Source organism: Malaclemys terrapin, chromosome 9, assembly GCF_027887155.1.
Source record: "Malaclemys terrapin pileata isolate rMalTer1 chromosome 9, rMalTer1.hap1, whole genome shotgun sequence".
In the NCBI taxonomy this organism is placed as follows: Eukaryota; Metazoa; Chordata; order Testudines; family Emydidae; genus Malaclemys; species Malaclemys terrapin.
In genome coordinates this window covers 95802362-95822736 of record NC_071513.1, presented here as the reverse complement: position 1 = coordinate 95822736, position 20375 = coordinate 95802362, and the positions used below count along the sequence as shown (strand labels likewise).

Below are 20375 nucleotides of genomic sequence, written 5' to 3'. Positions count from 1 at the left end.
TTACGTAACAAGACATCTCTGCTTTTCCCTATAACACCTTTGCTGCCCACTTCCATAACAAGTCATGTTTTCAAGTGCCACGTACACCTCTGGCTCCGTATAAACAAGGCTGGAGGAGGTAATAGTAATTGGTGTTGGTAGCAGCGTTCTGAGTGCTGCTGTGGCTAATTTTTAGCTGGAGGCAATACTGCACTGATTTAGATTAAGAAAGCTATACTGTAGATATCAATTCATCATTTTTAGGTGTAAGCCATTTTTTGAAGTTATATAAAGTAAATTTCCTATTGTTTGTATAAGAGCTACATCTACACTACAAGAATCCCCATCTCCTAAAGAGTATTTTTTAAATATAAGGTTTTAAAGACATTTCAGGGAAGTTTTAGTAGCCAGACACAACATTTTTAGGCTTGGTTTCCAAGAACAGTTTGAAACAGATTCAAGTTTTTATATTGCAGATCACATCTGAGTAGAAAGACTGTGCCACCTCTTTTTCTATTCATAATCATCTTCTTTCCCACTCAGGATCACACAATACCCAAGGGTAACTACAGCAAATATTTAAAAATATATGCAGTTGACTTGTTCCTGGAAACAAGGAGAGCTAGAATCATGTGATCAAGTGTTCTGCCAACCACAGATTGAGAATTTGTGATGTTAGATGGATGTTACACCTCATTCACCACAAGGCAGTAGTAGCCCAACACCACCATTTTCCTGAAACTATTCTCAAAAAACAGTTTTGAAGACAATTTTAAGACATAAGCACCAGTGTAAGGCACGCACCTCTGCCTCACTTTCCTCATCTGTAAAATGGATATAATACCTTGCTTCTCAGGGCGACTTCATTCATTCATTCATGGCTGTAAGGCACCATGAGATCTATGGATGGGATGGACTATAGTGGTGCACAAAATCAAAGAGACTAGAAATTCAACAAAGTCATACAAAAAGTGGCATTAAACAAAATGAGCAAATTTTAATAAAATGTAATGATTAAATCATTAAACAAAAGTTATATACATTGCTGGCACATGTGCATCATTCAGTCAAATAATCCCTTTCAACAGCTAAAAATTAGGTTTAATGATACTATTGTGTTTCCATTTTTGTACCTTAGAAAAGTGTGTTTAAAGTGCAAACTTGATGCCAGTTAGCTATATTTTAAGGGTAGCAACGAATAAAGTTTTCTTCCAATCACACAGTTATAAACAATGTTAATTATACATGAGTATCCTAAATTTAAAAAAAAAAAATCTGATTCTATGCTCTTAAAAGTTATGATATATAACATGATACTCTTGCATATACCTGTCTGTCAAAAGGATCTCCTGTAACTTGACTAATACCAACCTTTAAACAAACATTTTGCAAGACAGAAAAACAGACTCTGTTCTGTCCATTTTTCATACAGATTTTAAGGGCACAAGCTCAATAGCAATTAAAGATATTTTCTTAGGTACTTTATTGGTTTTTCTGTTTACTTCCTTTTTGTCTCTCAAATTCAGCAATCTGATTGAATATGGTGAGTAAGTTCTGGGGCAGGCTCTTTTTAACACCACTTTCTGATTGCCCTTTACCATTGAGTGTAGTTTCCTCATCTAGCTCCTTTGCTTTAGTACTTTCCCCATGACTACTTTCCCTATTTTTATAGTCTCTCCTTTCAATTGTACTCTGGGTTAACTCACGTCTGCTACCATCATCATTTCCACTGTACTCACACAACCAAGTGCTGCTGTACTGTTTATTCTTTTCTACTGACTTGCCTGAGTAATCGGACCCTGCTGGAGAAGTGGAATACATGCTCTGACTGGAACCACGCTTTCTAAACTGCTCTTTTCTCCCCTCCACTTCCTTTTCTAACTTTCTAAAATCATGTGTCTTGATTTTATCATCTGACTTCCAGTGATATGAACCAGAGGAACCCCTCCTATTAGAGAAGGATCTGTCTGTTTTACCCTGTTTTTCATTTTTGCTGCTGGTTGACTGAGTCTTGGAGCTACCATAAGAATCCCTTGAATCTTCAGACCTACCTCCAAAAGTGTCTTCATCATCAGCAGAAGTCCTTGATAGAGAACATTGTCTCTCTCTCACCTCTGTCTTTTGATATACTAATCTGTCCTGCCGCTCCAGCAGTTTTTCCATTTCATATTTTTGGTTAAGGAAGGAAGCAGAGGTATCAGCTGGGGGCGAGTACCATTCATCTTTCCTACTCTGATCTCGCTGATGTGAAGAAACCCTAGATGAATGTTTTTTGGAGCTGCGAGAGGACACTGACCGATTTCTACTCCTTTTCTTGTGCCTTTTGTGATCAGAAGAGGAGGAAGAGGAGGAGGAAGAGGATGAAACTGATACATCAGATGAGGAATCACTTGAGGAGGAGGAAGAGGAAGAAGTTGATCTTCTCCTTTTCTTCTTCAGCCTAAAAATGTAATTAACCTATGAAGCATCACCACCACCAGAATCATCTATAGACTCTACAAGTTTCTGGCAAAGCTCTGTCCTTTTCAAGGTCCCTGGAACACTGCTCCAAGACCAAATATTTTATAAAAGCCTCATTGGGACATGGAGAGAACCTTTTAGCCACACAGTATTTTAAAAAATATTAATTTTCTTATGTATATTTTAGCCACTTGAAGTGTAGTGGATCAGCTGGGAAGGACACAGGATTGTATAGGATCCTGTGTGGATCATATTCTTGAAGTAGCTTAGTTAGCAAGCTTCAAATATGCTATTGCAATAAAAAATACTTTGAACTTTGAAACAACCTAAAGTAATATTTAAACCACCAACGTGACTCAAAAGAGGGAGATCTTTAGATGAGTTTAGGTGAGATCCTGGATTGCGATCAGATCTGAGTAATATTCACAAACCACTAGTGACAAGAAGGTATACTGGGCCCAATCTGGCAAGCCTTGCACGTGTAGAATTGCCATGATTTCAAGTGACATTCCTGCATAGGGAGGACTTAAACAATCAGGCTCTTTGTGGCCTTGGTATTACAAGAAGGGTTCTTCTGGTTGGGTATCCCATCGTACTTCCTAAATACACATTTAGGCAGATAAGTATTATTTCCATATACTCCCCCTGCAAAAATCCAGGTATAGTAGTAAAGAACACCTCATAGGGATGTTTGGGGAAAACATTAACTTGTTAGTTTTACCCAACTAAAATTTTCTTTAACAAATGAATCTGTATGAAAATGGATTCTTCAAGGGCTGATCTGTTCATTCGCTCTTTTAGGCATAATCCTGCTTCAATAACCTATTTGTTGCTGTGGAAGCAACTCCAATGTCACAAACAGATGGGATTACAACTTTATATGGGGATTGAGCAGCGGGAGCTAGCCAACTATTGAAATCAGAGGTTATATTATGCCATTAACCCGGGTAACAGGGTGGGGGAAGAAAACAGCATATAGAAATTTATCCATGAGATATCAGTGGCTGTTTAGTAGCTTTCTTTAAAAAAAACAACAACATTACTTTATTCCTTTATTAACTGTTGCCTGATCTATCTGTTACCTGTTAAGAAAATGGAGTCTAAGTATGAATCACTAAAGTAAAGAGGAAGCTTAGCAATAACAGGAACACACAGAAGCGTCACCCATTTCAGCCACTGGATGCTAACTGCTGGTTACTTACTTATGTTTTATATAAGTGATGCTGATGCTCTGGCTCTAATCAGCAGTAGACTCTTTAATTAGGATGTAGTATAGTGAATATAACAGGGTTACCTCTTTTCTTCTTTTAAGAGCTTACGCAGTTTTTGTGCACTTGTTTCTATTTTCTTTTCCTTCTGTCTCTCTTCTTTTGCAGCTTGCTTCTCCCTCATTTCCAAAGATTTCTTTTTTGAACCCAGACATCAAAAACACATATTAAAAGTAACAGTATGTTAACCCAATATTTCCCCAAATCCCATCCCCCCCCACCACCACCACAAGAGGATATATATACACAAAGAATACAATACCAAGATTCCCAGATGAAGACGTTACATTAATCAAATAGAAGTTGATTGTGCAGGAGTTTGGCATTAATCGTTGTGATGATCAGTATGGTATTAAGGACCATATTGCAGTAAATATCACATTAAATAAAGAGACATGACCAGCCATTGCATTGGTACCCATGACCCAGGGCAAAAGATGCAGGAAAAATACAGCAAAATTAGTTATGTGAAAGAAGATTGAAACAGAGAGAAACGTTTTGGGGAAGATGTTATTATAGTTTGTATATAAAACGTGATGACAAATCCAATTTTAAAATGTTGTTGGAAGTGGCCATGTTCAGATACAAACCATTTTGTAATTGTACCACAGCCCAGTTTGATGCATGATTACGTAAGAAATCATGTTCCAGTGGGTGGTTGTTGATGAGCAGCACCAGATGTCAGACACAGCAGCAACGGTCCAGTTCAGAAGAAAATGCATTGAAGAAAAACATATCATCAGTATTACAGGAAAAGAGTATTTCACGTTTGAACTGCAATTCATAACATTCTAGCAGCTACAAACAGACAGACATGTAAACCAAGGTTTACTTAGAGGTAACGGAGCCTTCAGTTACTAAACAATTAATAATTAAAGGCATGTTAGCTAAGCCTATTAGCTGGATAGGCTCCTGTACCCCACAGCTTTCTAAGGGCTTGTCTACATTGTGCAACAATATGCACGGGGGGGAGGGGCGGGGGAGGTAATTTCTAAAAAACACTAAGGTGCTAACTGGTCCATGTAGACCTTGCTAGTGTGCACTAAAAGCTCCCTGATGCGCTTTAACATAGTACTGTTCGAAATGGTTTGAAACAGTTGGAATTCATATCCAGGGTGAGCAGTAAGTCTCTGGATACCAGTTCTCAAGGCTTGGCAATGGTCATATAAGAAATACTGCCTTAGGATATAAGGGAAACCCTTAATTTATTTGGGCAAACTTACAAAAACTGCTGAACAACCGAGAGCCTTATGTTCCTCAGCTGCATCAATGACCCTCATCACCATCAGTATAACTTGCAATGAGAGTAAAACCATTTCCTTCACTTGTTTAATCACTTGTATTTGTGACTTAGGTTGCAAGACTCCTTGTTACAGCAACAATATTTTTCTCTGGATAATGACAAATATGTTGGTAGTGCCCACATACTATAAGTAGACATTTCTGGAGGATAATTTAGCTTCAATAAAGGTTACCATAAATCTCCTCTTCCCCATCCTTCAACAAAACCTTTTCACATTATGGCTTTCCCCACCTGCAAAAGCAGTGTCAATCAAGCCCTGCATAAAGAAACCAGCCTGCACACTTCTACCGCAGTCTATTTACTTCCTCCAGCACAGAAGCATTGAGTACAGAAACCCAGTGCCCCAGTTCTCTAACTTTAATTCACTCTTTTAGATCCTATCTGGAAGACAATGTAAGTAAAGGAGACAAATGAAAAAGCCCCAGAAAGAGAAGGCAACAGACAAAGGAGCTTGGCATGGAGACCCATAGGGGCTCACTCAGGAAACATGTTGTGGGCAGGGGAGAAAAGAAAAAAAAAAAAAAAAAAAATGACCCTGGAACTTGCTTCCCCCATTATTTCCTGCAAAGCTTGGACCCTGGTTAATTTTTTTTTTTTTTCCATTTTAAATAACTGCCTTGGTAATTTGCACCTCGCAACAAGTTTGGCAGAATTCTGGTTTATCAACTGACCATAACTGCTTGGTTCAGTGACATGGTGTCCCCAGCTCTCTCCAGGCCTTTAATTAAGATCCTTCTTGTGCCACATGAAGATCCACAATGTCTTCCTTTTGAGCTAGCCCTGATCAGTCTCACCCTGCTCCTCTTTGAATATTCCCAATTACAACCCTCTGGCATATGTCTAAAACTGACCTATTTGGGGATTTTACCCTACACATAGCCCTGGTCTACACTAGGGAGGGGGATCGATCTAAGTGACAACTTCAGCTACACGAATAACGTAGCTGAAGTCGACCTACTTAGATCGACTTACTGTGGTGTCTTCACCGCGGTGAGTTGACTGCTGCCGCTCCCCCGTCAACTCTGCCTGCACCTCTTGTGGCGCTGGAGTACAGGAGTCGACGGGAGAGCGCTCAGGGATTGATTTATCACGTCTAAACTAGGCGCGATAAATCAATCCCCGCTGGATCGATCACTGCCTGCCGATCCGGCGGGTAGTATAGACATACTGCTGATACGGAATAAAGACATACTTACAAAGTCTTAATTCCGTATCAGCAGTCCCGCTCATGTGAACAGGTGGTTTCCTCCTCCCCTTCATCAGACACGGTTACTGAGTTCTGGTCTTTCCCTGCATCCGACTGCTGTGCTGTTGCTTCCCATGCCCATCTGAAATGATCAAGCCATCCACAGGCACCTTGCTTTTTGTAGATTTAGCCATAATACTTACTGTGACAGGTGTGTTGTAAAGAGGGGAAAGAGGAGAATAAGACGCAATAACCAGTAAATAATTTCCCCCTTCCCAATGTTTTTAATATGAGTTTTGATTGTAGTAGATAAAGTTAAGAGAAAGTAAAGAATCACCTGCATATGTTTACGGAGTTTCAGTAAGGCATCCTCCGCTTCTTTAAAAGTCTCATCCAAAATTAAAGCTCTCTTATAATAATTCTGAGCATTTAACAGGTTATCTTCCTCTTCCAACCTAACATTCATATGAAAAATGTTTACAACACAAACAGAATTTGTTTTTGATCATATGTATCAGTCTGAGATGATCAGTATTAAAAAAGGAATGCACTAAAATGCAGATGTTTACATCCCTGACATGTCATTACTTCCTGAACATCAGTAGTACTGTACTTTCAAACTTTGATTCCAGTTTTTTGATGAATAAAACGTTCTGTTACTTCTGAATGAGTCTCCTGTTTACTCATATGGATTTTTTCCTGAATATTAATTCTGGAATTCTTACAGTTTTTCTGAGTATTTATATGCCATTAATTCAGAAGTTTGTTTTTTTAAACACAAATCATGGCATAGTTGTAAAAATTTAAAAAGTTATAAAAATGCCTTATTAAATATTCATCCAAAAATTTCATAGAATGTTATGTAAGTTTAACATTCCATCAGCTAAACTGTATTGAGAAGGAAAAAAAAACAGTAAGGAGGCAAGATTTAAACTGATGTGCGGTAGGGTGGGGCGACATGAGAGAAGGTAAACAGATTATACACCTTGAACTGCTTTCCCTGCAGACTTCTCATTGTTGGCACACAGGCAGGAAGGAGATAAAACACTCCCTTTTTTATATACTTAGCCAGCCCAATATAAAAAAAATAGATAATGAAAAAAATGAATTGCTCATAGCTGCATAAAGAATAGAATTTAACACTTACTGGCCTCCTCTTTCCACAAGTGTCTGACAGAGGTATTTCCTTGCATTTCTATGGGTTGGACAGTGTTTTAATGCAACTTCAAAATCATCTATGGCTTTGTTTAAACTTCCTTTTGTTGCATAACTATAAAAATGGAAAAGCAATATAGGAATTAAATAAATGTTACAATTTATCTTTTAAATAGATTATTGGTATCCATCTTTAACAACGAAGGGGGGAAAAAAAAAAAAAAGACTTACAGTGCCCCACGAGCTACCAAGGCTTCAACATTTTGTACATCTATTTCCAAGGCCTTGTTGTATTCATTCATAGCCTCTACATGGCGGCCAACCTTAAAATAATCAACCCCAATCTTCACACTAGAACAAATGGTTTAAAAAAAAAAAAAAAAAGTATCACACAGAGTCATCAAGCTAAACAAATATACTTAAAATCACAGTTTGAGAAGCCTTGCAACTTGTAGTACATCATCCTGCCATAAGAGTAACAGAATGGAAGCATTTTAGCAAGATACAGTTTCAAGAGTTGCTCTTTAGATTAATGCCATATTTATATCACACCAAAATGTAAATTCTTTTATCTGAAAGTTTAGAGTTCCAAGTCACCTCTGAAGAAAGCACACATACATGATACACTGTATTCTCCATTTACAAATGGAATGCTTACAGTACTTGAGTGTTTTTCTAAGACTTGTCATATTACCCCCCTAATGCGGGGGAGAGTTTTAGGCCACGTCTACGCTTACAAGCTTACAGAAGCACAGCTGTACTGATACAGCTGTGCTGCTGTAAGATTGCTCGTGTAGCCGCGTTATACGGATGGGAGAGCTCTCCCATCGACACAATAAAACCAGCTCAACGAGCAGCGGTAGGTCTCCCGCTGACATGGTGCTGCGCACACGAGCACTTATGCTGGCTAAACTTATGTCGTTCGGGGTGTGTTTTTTTCACACCACTGAGCAACAAAAGTTTTGTCGACATAAGTGCTAGTGTAGACATGGCTTTATAATGTACAGGGACACATTCAACACTACAGTTAGGGGGCACAATGACACTGAAGTCAATTTGCCCCCATGTAAGATGCTTTAAGACTTATATTTCATGACTTGCAAACTGAAGCTTCTCTCACGCATTTGTCTAAAATAAATTTTCTTCCAATGAGTTAACAGTTGGGGCTCTGAATTTCAGATTAGATTTATCATGAGACTTCACTGCAGCAATCAAGATTAATGATTTAATATAGCAATATATGGCCACAGATTATAGAAAATGGTTGTACTTATTCTCCAATGAATAAGACCTTACTTGAATTGCAGGATGATTGTCAAATAATTGCGGCTGAGTTGCAGACAACCCATGGAAAATTGCAGAAAAGTAATAATGGACCTTTATTATTTGCAATAATTTGGAAAAGCTTAGGGGGCTCTTGGAGCGGGACGCCGAGACTACCACTATTGAAACTGCAATGGAAGCCTAATATTGTGGGATTCACGATATCGCAAATTAAGTAGGGTTTAACTAATGAAATAAATGATGTGCTATATTAAAATTGAAGAGAGTTTCTAAGACTGGCATCATCTCTACCACCACTAATTCCATCTCATTCCCCTTTCAGCTGTATCATTTTTATGCCTGGGACTACTTCCCAACTAAATATCGCTTCTGTGGACCTGCCTACTCATCTCAAGAATTTCCATGGTCAGGACTTGAGACCAGAACGGCGAAGAGCAACTCCCAGCTTGACTGGGTTATGGGCAGAGGCTGCTGACCTGAGAGAAGATAAACCTTTCCTATTCACCCTCTTCTCCATGCTGGACTGAGAGAGATTGGCAAACCACTTTGTCTATTCCCTTTCCAACTCTATGCTTTTCCTGGTAGAACCTGAAAGGAAACTTGTTTCCCATCCTGAAAGAAATTTTGAGATTTCAAAAAAGCTTTCCCATCCTGACTTGTGACAAAAAGTCAAAGTCTTGATAGTTTCCGCCCACTTTCAATCCACAAAAAAATTCAGTTTGGGTCAATCAAAACATTTTGTTTAGATTTTGACCTTTTTTACATTCAAAAGCACAAACTAACTACAATGTCAAAACAAAAAGCCATTTCAAATAAAAAAATGAAGTTGCTTCAGCAATGCTGAAACAAGATGTTTTGACAATTTTGAAATTTTCTAATAAAAAAATCAGGATATTCATCAAAACCAACTCTTTCCTGTGAACAACGTTCTGTGAATCCGCATTTTCCAATGAAAAACATTTTGTTGGAAAATTCCTGACCAGCTCCATCTCCTGGGTGCCTGCTGAAAGAGCAGACTGCACTCTGAAGCTTCATCCCAGGCATAGCCTAAAAGAAACAGAAGCTGCCCAAAGCAGCCTCTTCAAATGCTCTCAGTCAGTGCGTTCAGTGTTGATACTTAGTGACTGACGCCAGCTCAGGCCACAGGGGAATTACTCACAAGTCCAGGTTCGGGCTCAGGTGTCAAGACAAGGGAACTCAAGGTCATCTGGTTGCTATTTATAAAAGGCTGAGCTGGGTATTAAGGCTAGGGTCCTATGGGAAAACTGAGGAGACAAGACAGCAGTGCTCAGGTCTAATTTCAGGAGCCAGCACAAGTTATAAGTGACCTTAACCTTTGGGAACTAAACTAAAGGCTTTTCCTTAAAATTTGATTTTTTTACTTTACAAAGAGAGCATTCCTCCACCCCCACGACCTATCAACTGACCACAGCCACTCAGCAAGTTGCTCTCCGGTGATATTCAGGAAGTTATTCATTGTGAACTCTGGTACGAAGAGCTATGAAGAACCATGACCATTGATGCTAAAGTAGATGCCACCGAAATTGCTTGACAAGAAAATTAAAGACTCTGTACCATTTCAAGGCCCAAGATGCAGATTGCTTTTTCCTCAATGCAAAGGCAAAGTCTTCTTCATTGAAGTTTTTGCTGTTTAAAAAAAAAAAAAAAAAAGTATATCAAGGGAATAAATAATTAACTGCCCAAGTTTCCTTCTAAGTCTACATTATCAAAAATTTATACCAAGGTTTAGGTAAAATTTCAACATGGCCGAAAAAATACTATATTACTCTCCCCTCAATCAGCAACAGCATTTCTGATTTCCAAAGTCATAGCCTCCCTAAATGTATTAGTCTATTGCAGTCAAATATACTGTCCCATGTCAATTGCATTAATGTAGATTAAGTTTTGAGCTACACAGCAAATGGGAAATCTATATGTTAATTTTCTGGTTTTGAGAAGGAAAAATTTCTGAATCTGTACTGTTCAAAAGATCAGGTCCATTAGTAAAGCAAGCTATTACTAAGTGTTAAGGATAAATATTAGGATGTAAAGTAACTTGTGATTTTAATCTAATGTTACTACCAATATACAATGAACAGTTTACCCAGTTAAACAGTATCAAGCAGATTACTGGTGGATAAAGTGGCTTAGAATTCTTTCTAATTCTAAGAGTAATTTTGTTGTTCTGGAGTGTCTTTTTTATACTTAATTGATGGGCTCACATCATCATCAGTGGTCATGCAAAAGAGGATCCACCCAAGGTTGAAGTAATAGTGACCACAGAAATTTTTAAATAGAAACTACAAATAAGGCAGCGGCACTTTCTCTAGAAAGCAATGAAGATGGTGCAGTGTCACTGTACCTTTGCAGGCCTCTCATTAATGATGGTGGGCTGGATTCACTTAGTCCTAGTTTTCCTAATAAAAATTCAACTACTGCTGGATTAGCAAATCCCAAGGAATGATGTAAGACTTTTTCATACGTCTCCGAAGTACTGGCTACTTCAACACTTCTCCTTAAAGGAAATACGAACATACACAAATATGACCACCCATTTCTTTAGTATGCTGATATATGTAAAGAGTCAACGTCCATTAATACTTTTACCCACACTGGTTCACAAGCAAATTACATATTTCCACTTGAGGGAAGGGAAGCTACAACACATCACCATTTGTTTCATCTGAAATAAGAACTCCTCTGCCTTTGTTGCTGTTCCTCCTCATCCACTAGCTACAGAATTCTGTGGTCAGTTTCCTTTCCCTTCCTCCTCCTGTTTTATCCCACCCTTCGCCCTACTGAGTAATGAGAAGCAGTATTTGAAAACCTCATTTTGGCTCTCTCCTCTTGCAGCACCAGCAGCTCCTTCTGGGCCTTGAGCCAAACCCTACAAGCACTCCAAAGAGGTAGTTACACTCCTGTACTTCTTGCCAAAGACAGATTTTAAGAGTTTCATATCTCAGCCCTTTAAGTCATTAGTTTATTAATGGTCCTGTATTCTCCCAAGTAATGCTCATTTCCTGCAAAATATATTTTAAGTCTCTCTCTCTCTCTTTTGGCTAAGATTACCTCATTCTGCTTTTCTTCTTTCTTCATCTTTTTGTGAAAAATTCTGAAGCAAACTACATCCATATATGAATAGTGATGCTTTTATTTAGGAAAACAAGTCAATAGTATAAAATTGAAGAATATATGTCAATCAGCAGAGTAAAGGACCAAGACCTTTCAAAAAGGAGTTTCTGCCAACAGTTTCTTGAGACAACATATATTTAACAAACCAGATCTAGTGAGTAGAAGAGAATGCAAATTTTTACCTATAATGTAAAGGCAAGTCTTCAGAACTAATTACCCCCAGTTTAGTACTAGATAGACGGGGTGGAAGAGCAGAGCTGTGCAGTGATATCGTGAGTTTTTCATGGTAACGATCAATGTCCTTGATTGCAGCTATCCAAAAAAAAAAACAAACAAAAAAAACAAAAAAACACTAAACAACAACCTCTTAAAGTTGAGAACAAAGTCAACAAAACTGGAAAGAAACAGCTTTCAGAACAGTTTTAATATGCATTTACCTTGTATAATGTCTCCAGTTTGATAATATGATAAAGGATCACCATGGTTGCTATGAGAAGGCACATCTCTCAATGGACAAAGAGCCTGCAATGGAAGAGACCAAAAATATGACCAAAAACTCTGAGCTTAATAAAGCAAACGATAATAAAATGGGTTTGCATTAGAAGACAACTTCCCTCAGCCCAGAAGTATCAGTTTGCACAATGAAGATTTGTCCCATGAGTAAATATTAAATTATGTTTAAAAAAAAAAAATCAGGGTTTTGATTACAATGGCAGTTATCCTGCTGAAGAGAACTCATTTGTGATACTGTGATATTGAAGATTAATGTGAGTAATCCAGTTTCCACCCAGCTTTAATCCTTAAACAAAATGTTGAAAAATGAACTTATGATCTGTAATCAAAAGTCCATTTTGTGATCATTAAACTAGATGGAAACTAGTCTTATGCTATGTCTACACTACAGACCTCACAGCAGCACAGCTGTACTACTGCAGCTGCACCACTGTAAGGTCGCCTGTGTAGCCGCTCTATGCCGACAGGCGAGCATCTCCTGGCCACATAGCGCTGTCCACATTGGCACTTTTGTAGGTAAAACTTATGTCGGTCCAGGGTTTTTTTTTTCCCCCCACACCGCTGACCGACAAAAGTTTTGCCAACGAAAGTGCTAGTGTAGACAAAGCCTAAGTCTGTCCAAAATTGAGCATGAAAGCAGAGTGATATTAGTATGATTCAATTCAGATCGAGGTGCATGCATCTATATAAACACTAACTTTTCAACCTACAGCTAAAATATTTGAGCGGTAAAGAAAGAAAATGTCTTGCTGAGACATCAAGCAGGTTCCACCTTAATCAAAGCCTGAATGCATTAAGGCTTTGAACTATTAACCGTCCAGAGCTCAAGTCCTTTGCACAAGATGCAGCCAACACATTAGAAGCCAGGACTGCCCTGCATCAGTTTACTTGTTACTGATCATACTCAAGTCTTACAGTGATTTCTAACTGCGAGATCTCTCTGGCGACGCCACTGCCCAGACAGATTAACACCATGAAAAAGCCAAATTCACGAATAGAACTAATCCTTCCGATCACAACATCGCCACGCTCAATGTCTCGGAAAAACAGCTCCCTCCTGTCCTCACTTGGCACCTCCATGAACTGCTCCAGGGGTGGCATAACAGCATAACAATCTGCAATTAATGGGGAGAAAAAGTTATGTAATAACTGCTCTGCCTTCTGAAATCTCTAATTACAGTTCACTATAGTATCAGAAAATTAATGTGATTTTTAATAAAGCACTTTATATTCCTTTATTAGGCATTATGTATAGCCAACACTTCCCAACGTACATAACACTGCAATAAGAATTCTTGTTCCTTCTTGACCTGAGGAAACTAAGAGCACTCTTTCCTTTCTCACCCCTGCCCTGGCCAACCAGGTCCTCCATACCTATGTCCGAGTCCCCAGAGATTTCATTCCCTCCTCCCCACATTTATACTTTAACTTTCTGCTCAAAGAGGATTGGGTAACATTTGCTTTTCAGAGTCTGTCAATATCATTTCTTATGTCAGCCAGAAAGAGTAATTTTTGATCAACACAAGGTCAACACTTGCTTCATATATCCATCACAAACTCTGCGGCACCCAGCATCTGCTAGTCGTTGGTTCACATCTATTGCATTTTGAGTTATTGGCAGAGCGAAGCAAGATCCTGCATTCAACTTGACTTCTCTGTTGTCTAACAGTTTCAGCCAGCTCTATAATTGTCTACAGATCAAAGAACTGGTTTGCTATTGCATCTATTCGCAGCTATTAATAACTTTCTGCATAGTAATACCCCGTCTCAGCTCTGCCCATTCTCCCAATAGAGTCTAATAGGTTGACACCTTAACTCAAAGAGCGAAAGAAATGGTGGGGTGATTGGGGGCACACAGTGACTCTGGCATGGGGTGGATGTACAGAATCCCTGCAATTGAGGGGGATGGAAAGGTGGCACACAGGGAGCTTGCGGGAGGAAAGCAGGGGAAACAGAGAAAGCCAAGAAGGCCTGCTATAAGCAATGAGCTTGTTCTACAGAAGTTATGAAGTGTGCATTTTCACATCACAATTTTGCTCCCAACGAAAAATCTCCTAGGAGCTTTCCTCTCTCTACCCAATTTATCTTCAGCCAACTAGGGGGGCCCCACTTTCAAAGGACCTATTGTTTCTGCGGAGCCTGTTTGCTGAGACAAACTTCACTCACTCTGTTCCAATGGAGAATTCATACCATCACAACTCTTCCAGCCTCAGTTTCCACAGCTACATTCTCAGTTACTTGGGACAGCCACATAAGAGTCTACCCCCAGACACCTTTTCAGATGGTCCTTAAACCTGAAAAGCTATTTGCACTTAAAAAGTTGGATAGAACACAGCATTTGGCCTACTTGAACAAAGTGTATAACTGTCTAATTAATATAATGGGGGACAGCAATTTTAGTATTAGACTTCACATTATAATGAGTACTTTTAATTGACTGTTTATTTGAATGTTTTTCCAAAATGCTAAACACAGATATCCATTAAGTAACCATGGGTGGCGTGGTAGCCCCACCTGCACTCTGCCTCTTCCCCTCCCTGCTCCGCCCCTTCCCCAAGGAGGTGAGCACGAGTGGCGGGGGCCTTGTGGGGAAGGGAAGAGAGGAGGGACGCGGCAAGGGTGCTGGACCTGGAGCAGAGTGGGGCTGGAGCTGTGGGTGGAAGAGGTAGGACAAGGGGCTAGCCTCCGCCAGGGGAAGCGTCACCTGACGCCCATGTAAGTAACCAAAATGCCCATATATTTTGCTTTTTTCACAACGTGTCACCACATTTTTCCAACAGTTGTTTTTTAAACAGCAGGTGACTTTCAACCTTAACAGAGCTGCTTCCCCATCAAAGAAATTTGCTGAGGGGAAAAAAGGCAACTTGGAACATCCCCACCAAGTCTGTACAACAGAATGGTAGAATTCCCATTTCTTTTGATCCCTGATGACAATGTTAGTAATAACTCCTCCCTACATTTACCTGGTGAACATCAGAGGCACTCTGAATGTTTTAGATACAAGTACACCCTAACAAACCTGTGTAGCAGGTAGTAATCTAGTTGTATGGATAGGGAAATTGAGGCACAGAAAGACTGAAGTCAAAGTACGGGATAGAACCCATGTCTTCAGAGCCCCAGACTCATAATAGAACACTGTAATAGCTGCATTCCCCTCACAGGCTTAGCAATATGTGCTTACTTTTACACTTTGTTCCTGAAGATAATGCTGGAATATTGATGGTTCCTTTGGACAGTAAATATTGAATAGAAATTCTCTGAAAGAAGACTCTTCATATAAGATACTGTATGGACAAGATATTCCTTGCAATAATTTATCCATTAACAGTTCATGCTTGAATTTTACAGTTAATAAGATTAAATATTCTCCTCAATGCCTGAGCTAACACTTAGGGCTTGTTCACACAAGAAAATTAATCCAGAATAGGGCTGAGTATAAATTTAAAGCAGATTAACTATTCTGAATAACTCATTGTGTATTCCAGAAGAGCACACTATTCTGAATTAGTTTAATCTGCTTCCAGAATAAGAGCATCCACACATGAAGTTAATCAGGAATAACTTCCTGTGTAGACAAGCCCTTAAGAAGCATGCTGTGACCTTCTGAACAGCAGTCACGTTCCTCCCAAAAGACTGTTACATTTCAGTAAAGCAAGTTTGTGTCCACCTAGGTTTATAATTAAAATTGGGGTCTTCCAGGAATACAGGTATTACATAAATCAATCTTGTAAAATTATGCTCATCCACTCACTTAATACAAATAATTTTCTCACCAGCTCAGTAAAGAGTACGGAAGTTAAGAAATAATTTTACTAAGGCTGACGTGACTTAGTCTGATCTATGACTAATGATATCAATGCTTTAGATAATGGCATAGAATACACTTTAAAAGTTTGCGGGCGATACCAAGCTGGGAGGGGTTGCAAGTGCTTTGGAGGATAGGATTAAAATTCAAAATGATTTGCACAAACTGGAGAAATGGTCTGAAGTAAATAGGATGAAATTCAATAAGGACAAATGCAAAGTACTCCACTTAGGAAGGAACAATCAGTTGCATACATACAAAATGGGAAATGACTACCCATGAAGGAATACTGTAGAAAGGAATCTGTGAGTAAGAGTGGATCACAAGCTAAATACGAGTCAACAGCATAATACTGTTGCAAAAAAAAGCAACCATCATTCTAGGGTGCATTAGCAGGAGTGTTGCAACCAAGACACAAGAAGTAATTCTTTCGCTCTACTCCGTGCTGATTATGCCTCAATTGGAGTATTGTGTCCAGTTCTGGCACCACATTTCAGGAAAGATATGGACAAATTGGAAAAAGCCAGAAAAGAGCAACAAACATGATTAAAAGTCTAGAAAACATGATCTATAAGGGAAGATTGAAAAAACTGGGTTTGTATAGTGTGCAGAAGACTGAGGGGGACATAACAGTTTTCAAATACATAAAAGGTTGTTTCAAGAAGGAGGGAGAAAAATTGTTCTCATTAACCTCTGAGAATAGGATAAGAAGCAATGGTCTTAAAATTGCAGCAAAAGCGGTTTAGGCTGGACTTTAAGAAAAACTTCCTGTCAGGGTGGTTAAGCACTGGAATAAATTGCCTAGGGAGGTTGTGGAATCTCCATCATTGGAGATTTTTAAGAGCAGGTTAGACAAACACCTGTTAGGAATGGTCTAGATAATACTTAGTTCTGCCATGAGTGCAGGGGACTGGACTAGATGACCTCTCGAGATCCCTTACACAAGTCATATTTGAGGTAGTTGGGGTCAAAGGTGACAATGGGTTCAAAGAACCCCAGTCCAAGACTGATTTATGTCTCAGTTCTGCAACTATGCACCTGTGTAACTTTATGCATGCAAATAGTTCCACTAATTTATGGATACATGTGTGAAGAATTTATGCATACGTGTGTGAAGGATCCAGGGCCTTTTTTGTAAATCTGTTTTTTTTAAAAGTAGCAGCTGTTTCGAGAACTGGAAGACCAAGGATGCCTTCTGCTTTAATGACTCCATTTTCACAACAGTACTACAGTTGAGAGTCACTCAGGGTGTTTACATTTTCATATTAGATAAACTGAAAACATACTTATTTAAGAAAAAAATGCAAACATGTTACCTTTTCCCACCATATTCCACATAGTATAGGCCTTAATCATGGTTGACCAAAATGAGAATTATTTTAAAGTCTGACAGATGTGTTCCTAGTACTGAAGATTATTTATCTACTCCATGCATTTCTAAACGTCAAAAAAAAAAACTTGAAACAAAATAACATTCTTTTTACAAATACCATTTATTTTTAAAATGTATTGTATACACAAGACCTTTACTGGATTTCTCATAACTAATTTGTCTCAGAGAGAATCCCTTTTCACGTGTAATTATAGGATTTACCTTCATTCTCTTCATTTGATTCTGAATCTGTTGATACACTTGGTTTCCATGAAAGAGCAAAAAGGAGATCAGCTTTTTTGGCAATGAAGTGTTGTATCTCAATGTTATCAATTCTCTTCTCTTTCCTAAGAAAAATAAAAAAAAATCTAGTACTCCCCCCATTTTGTTCACATAGCATGCTACAGCTACGACATAAATTAGGATTTTTTTGTTTGTTTTTTAAATCACTGTCCAGGGCTTTGCATAAGCATTTAATGAAATGTATCCCAACTTATACTATTGATGACATGTTTAGTACAAAATGCTTTGCCCAAGTTTTTCTATGTCTAATGTAGAGCATGGTGGTAAACAACATATGTGTACAGCACCAAGAACATGAATGGTGCTGAATAGCAAAGCTTCCAGAACTATGGTGTTTGGCTTTTCACTGCCAAACTAAACCTAGCAGATTTCACGGTATGCTACAAGGTGCCCTTGTGTCAGCTTTTGGATTGAGTGTACAGATACTACTAGAAAGTAGGACAAAAAAAAGCTCCTCCTGCCATTTCCCTTTCAGCAGCACGAAAGAAATCCATCCTCAATACCCTGAAGCCTTTCAGCTTTAGGGATGAAACACACTATACAGGAAGAGGATGTTAGGATAATGCAGCCCTGTTCCTGGAACCAAGTGACTATGTGAAAAGCCTCAGCTTTCATTTAAAAAGAATGAGTTTCTAGCCCTCACGGTTCCAGAAGAAAGCTTGGAAACAGGACGCCGAAACCAAAAGGCAAAGACCCAAACATTCATTTTTAAACAAACTTCTAATTTTTAAGCGTCATGATTTTTTTTTGAGCGGGGGGGGGGGAGAGGGGAAGAAAACGGGGGAAGGGGCGCTGACATTTGAAATGCCTGTGGCTATCACTACTACTGCAAGGGAAGGGCAAGGGAGCTCTCAGGGGCGAGGGAGCTGGGCTCAGCGCCCAGGCTGGGCGAGAGGCACAAAGTCCAGGGAAGCGGATGCCCAGTTGTGGCGGGGGAGGGGAGTGCGGGGCCCTCTGACCCCGGCGGTCACCGACAGAGCAAACCCTGGGCGGGGGCCGACCCGAGCTGGGGTGTGGGGCGGGATCAGCAGCTCCCTCCTCCCCCTGCCCGGCTCCTGACCTGGCGGGCGGCTGATGCTGGGCTTCCCGGGGCGGCTCCAGGCTGGGGCCCCCGGGAGGCAGGAGGCCCCGGAAGTCGGGGTTATCGTGCTGCTCGGTGCGGAGCAGGGAGAGCAGCGCGGGGCCATGGAAACCCAGCGCCTGGCGGAGCAGGTCCCGCTCCATCCCATCCGCGGCGACCCACACAGCGCAGCAACCGGAAGCTTCAGAGGAGTAACCCGGAAGTAGAACCCGCCATCGTCCCCCTCACCCGGAAGGGGAAAAGGGGCGGAGTTACAGCGGAGGCCGGTTAACCCGCAACGCCCGGCTCCGCTCTCGCGCATGCGTACAGCGGGAGGGAGGGGGCGGGGCGAGAGAGGCCGTGTGATCTGTCTCTGTCTCCCCCCTTCTTTGCTCAGCCCGCGCTGCCCGCCCGTCTCCCGTAGCTGGGCCCCGCCCACAGCTGCAGCGGGGGTTGGGGGGTGTTCAAGGATACAAGTCAAATGCGGCCAGCCCCTGGGGCGGGGTGTCACCAGCCCCTCCTGACAGGAGCTGCAGCATCACACCAGCGGGGGGGGAGGGGGGGGCGTGTGGTTTGCCTGGGGGATAGGGTGACCACATATCCCGATTTTATAGGGACAGTCCCGATTTTTGGGTCTTTTTATTACCCCCCCCACCGCCTGTCCCGATTTTTCACACTTGCTGTCTGGTCACCCTACTGGGGGAGCTTGGGCGTGAGCGTGGGTCACGCGCCCAGCTGTTCACCCCCAGACCCGGGACCAGTGACTGACTTGTGTGAACAAGTGACAGCTGAGAGTCTCTCTCCTCCTCGCCACGCGGCAGGGCTGGCGTTGCCGGAAAAGCAAAGGGGGCAAGAGCCGATCCCACTGTGAGTCTTCAGTCCGCCCGCCTGCGCTCCAGCTCGCTGGCCGAGCTCGAAGCGGGAATCTGTCCAGAGATTATATGTCCCTCTCCAGCAGCTGTGCTCTGTTGACACCAGAATTCACTGGAATTAGTGTAGTCAAAGTCCATGACTTTATTCTGTGTTTTACACGGTGATCAACTAGATAAATGACTTATTGTTGCTTATACTGAGATATTATGTGGCGGACCTGATCAAGGGCCAGTTGTGCTAGGTGCCATGTGCACATAAATAGGGCCCTATCCTCCATTTTGGTTAATTTCACAGTCAGGATTTCTAAAATAGTAAATTTCATGATTTCAGCTATTTAAATCTGAAATTTCAGGGTGTTGTAATTGTAAAGGTCCTAACCCAAAAAGGAGTGGGGGGGTCCGCAAAGTTATTATGGGGGGATGCGGTACTACTACCCATAGAAGCCGACTCCGTGGGTGCTCCGGGGCTGGAGCACCCACAGGGAAAAATTGGTGGGTGCTCTGCACCCACCGGCAGCTCCCCACCCTCCAGCTCGCCTCCGCTCCACCTCCTCCCCTGAGTGTGCCTTGTGCCCGCTTTTTCCCCCTAGGTCCCAGCACTTGTGCCACGAAACAGCTGCAAGCACTGGGAGGGAGAGGGAACGCAGAACACTTGGGGAAGAGGCCGGGGCGGGGTCAGGATT

The 20375-nt window shown here is 40.9% G+C and overlaps 1 protein-coding gene across 7 annotated transcripts; it reads right to left on the bottom strand.

Moving 5' to 3' along the window:
- Positions 1-951: 951 nt before the first annotated feature.
- On the bottom strand, positions 952-19069 carry TTC14 (tetratricopeptide repeat domain 14). Of its 7 annotated transcripts, none has more exons than XM_054039187.1 (12): positions 18821-19054; positions 17680-17804; positions 13196-13395; positions 12205-12289; positions 11950-12079; positions 10998-11150; positions 10211-10282; positions 7583-7702; positions 7344-7466; positions 6534-6651; positions 3759-3826; positions 952-2419 (listed from the first exon to the last, which is right to left on the bottom strand). In XM_054039187.1, exons 1-12 carry the CDS (start codon positions 18982-18984, stop codon positions 1462-1464), a joined length of 2316 nt encoding a protein of 771 aa, XP_053895162.1. In that variant the 5' UTR covers positions 18985-19054; the 3' UTR covers positions 952-1461. The 7 variants fall into 7 exon arrangements, 6 of the variants coding, with proteins under 6 accessions (XP_053895162.1, XP_053895161.1, XP_053895163.1 ...); XM_054039186.1 differs by having other exon boundaries at positions 3734-3843; positions 18821-19053; XM_054039188.1 differs by having other exon boundaries at positions 2329-2419; positions 3759-3843; positions 18821-19068.
- Positions 19070-20375: the final 1306 nt, after the last annotated feature.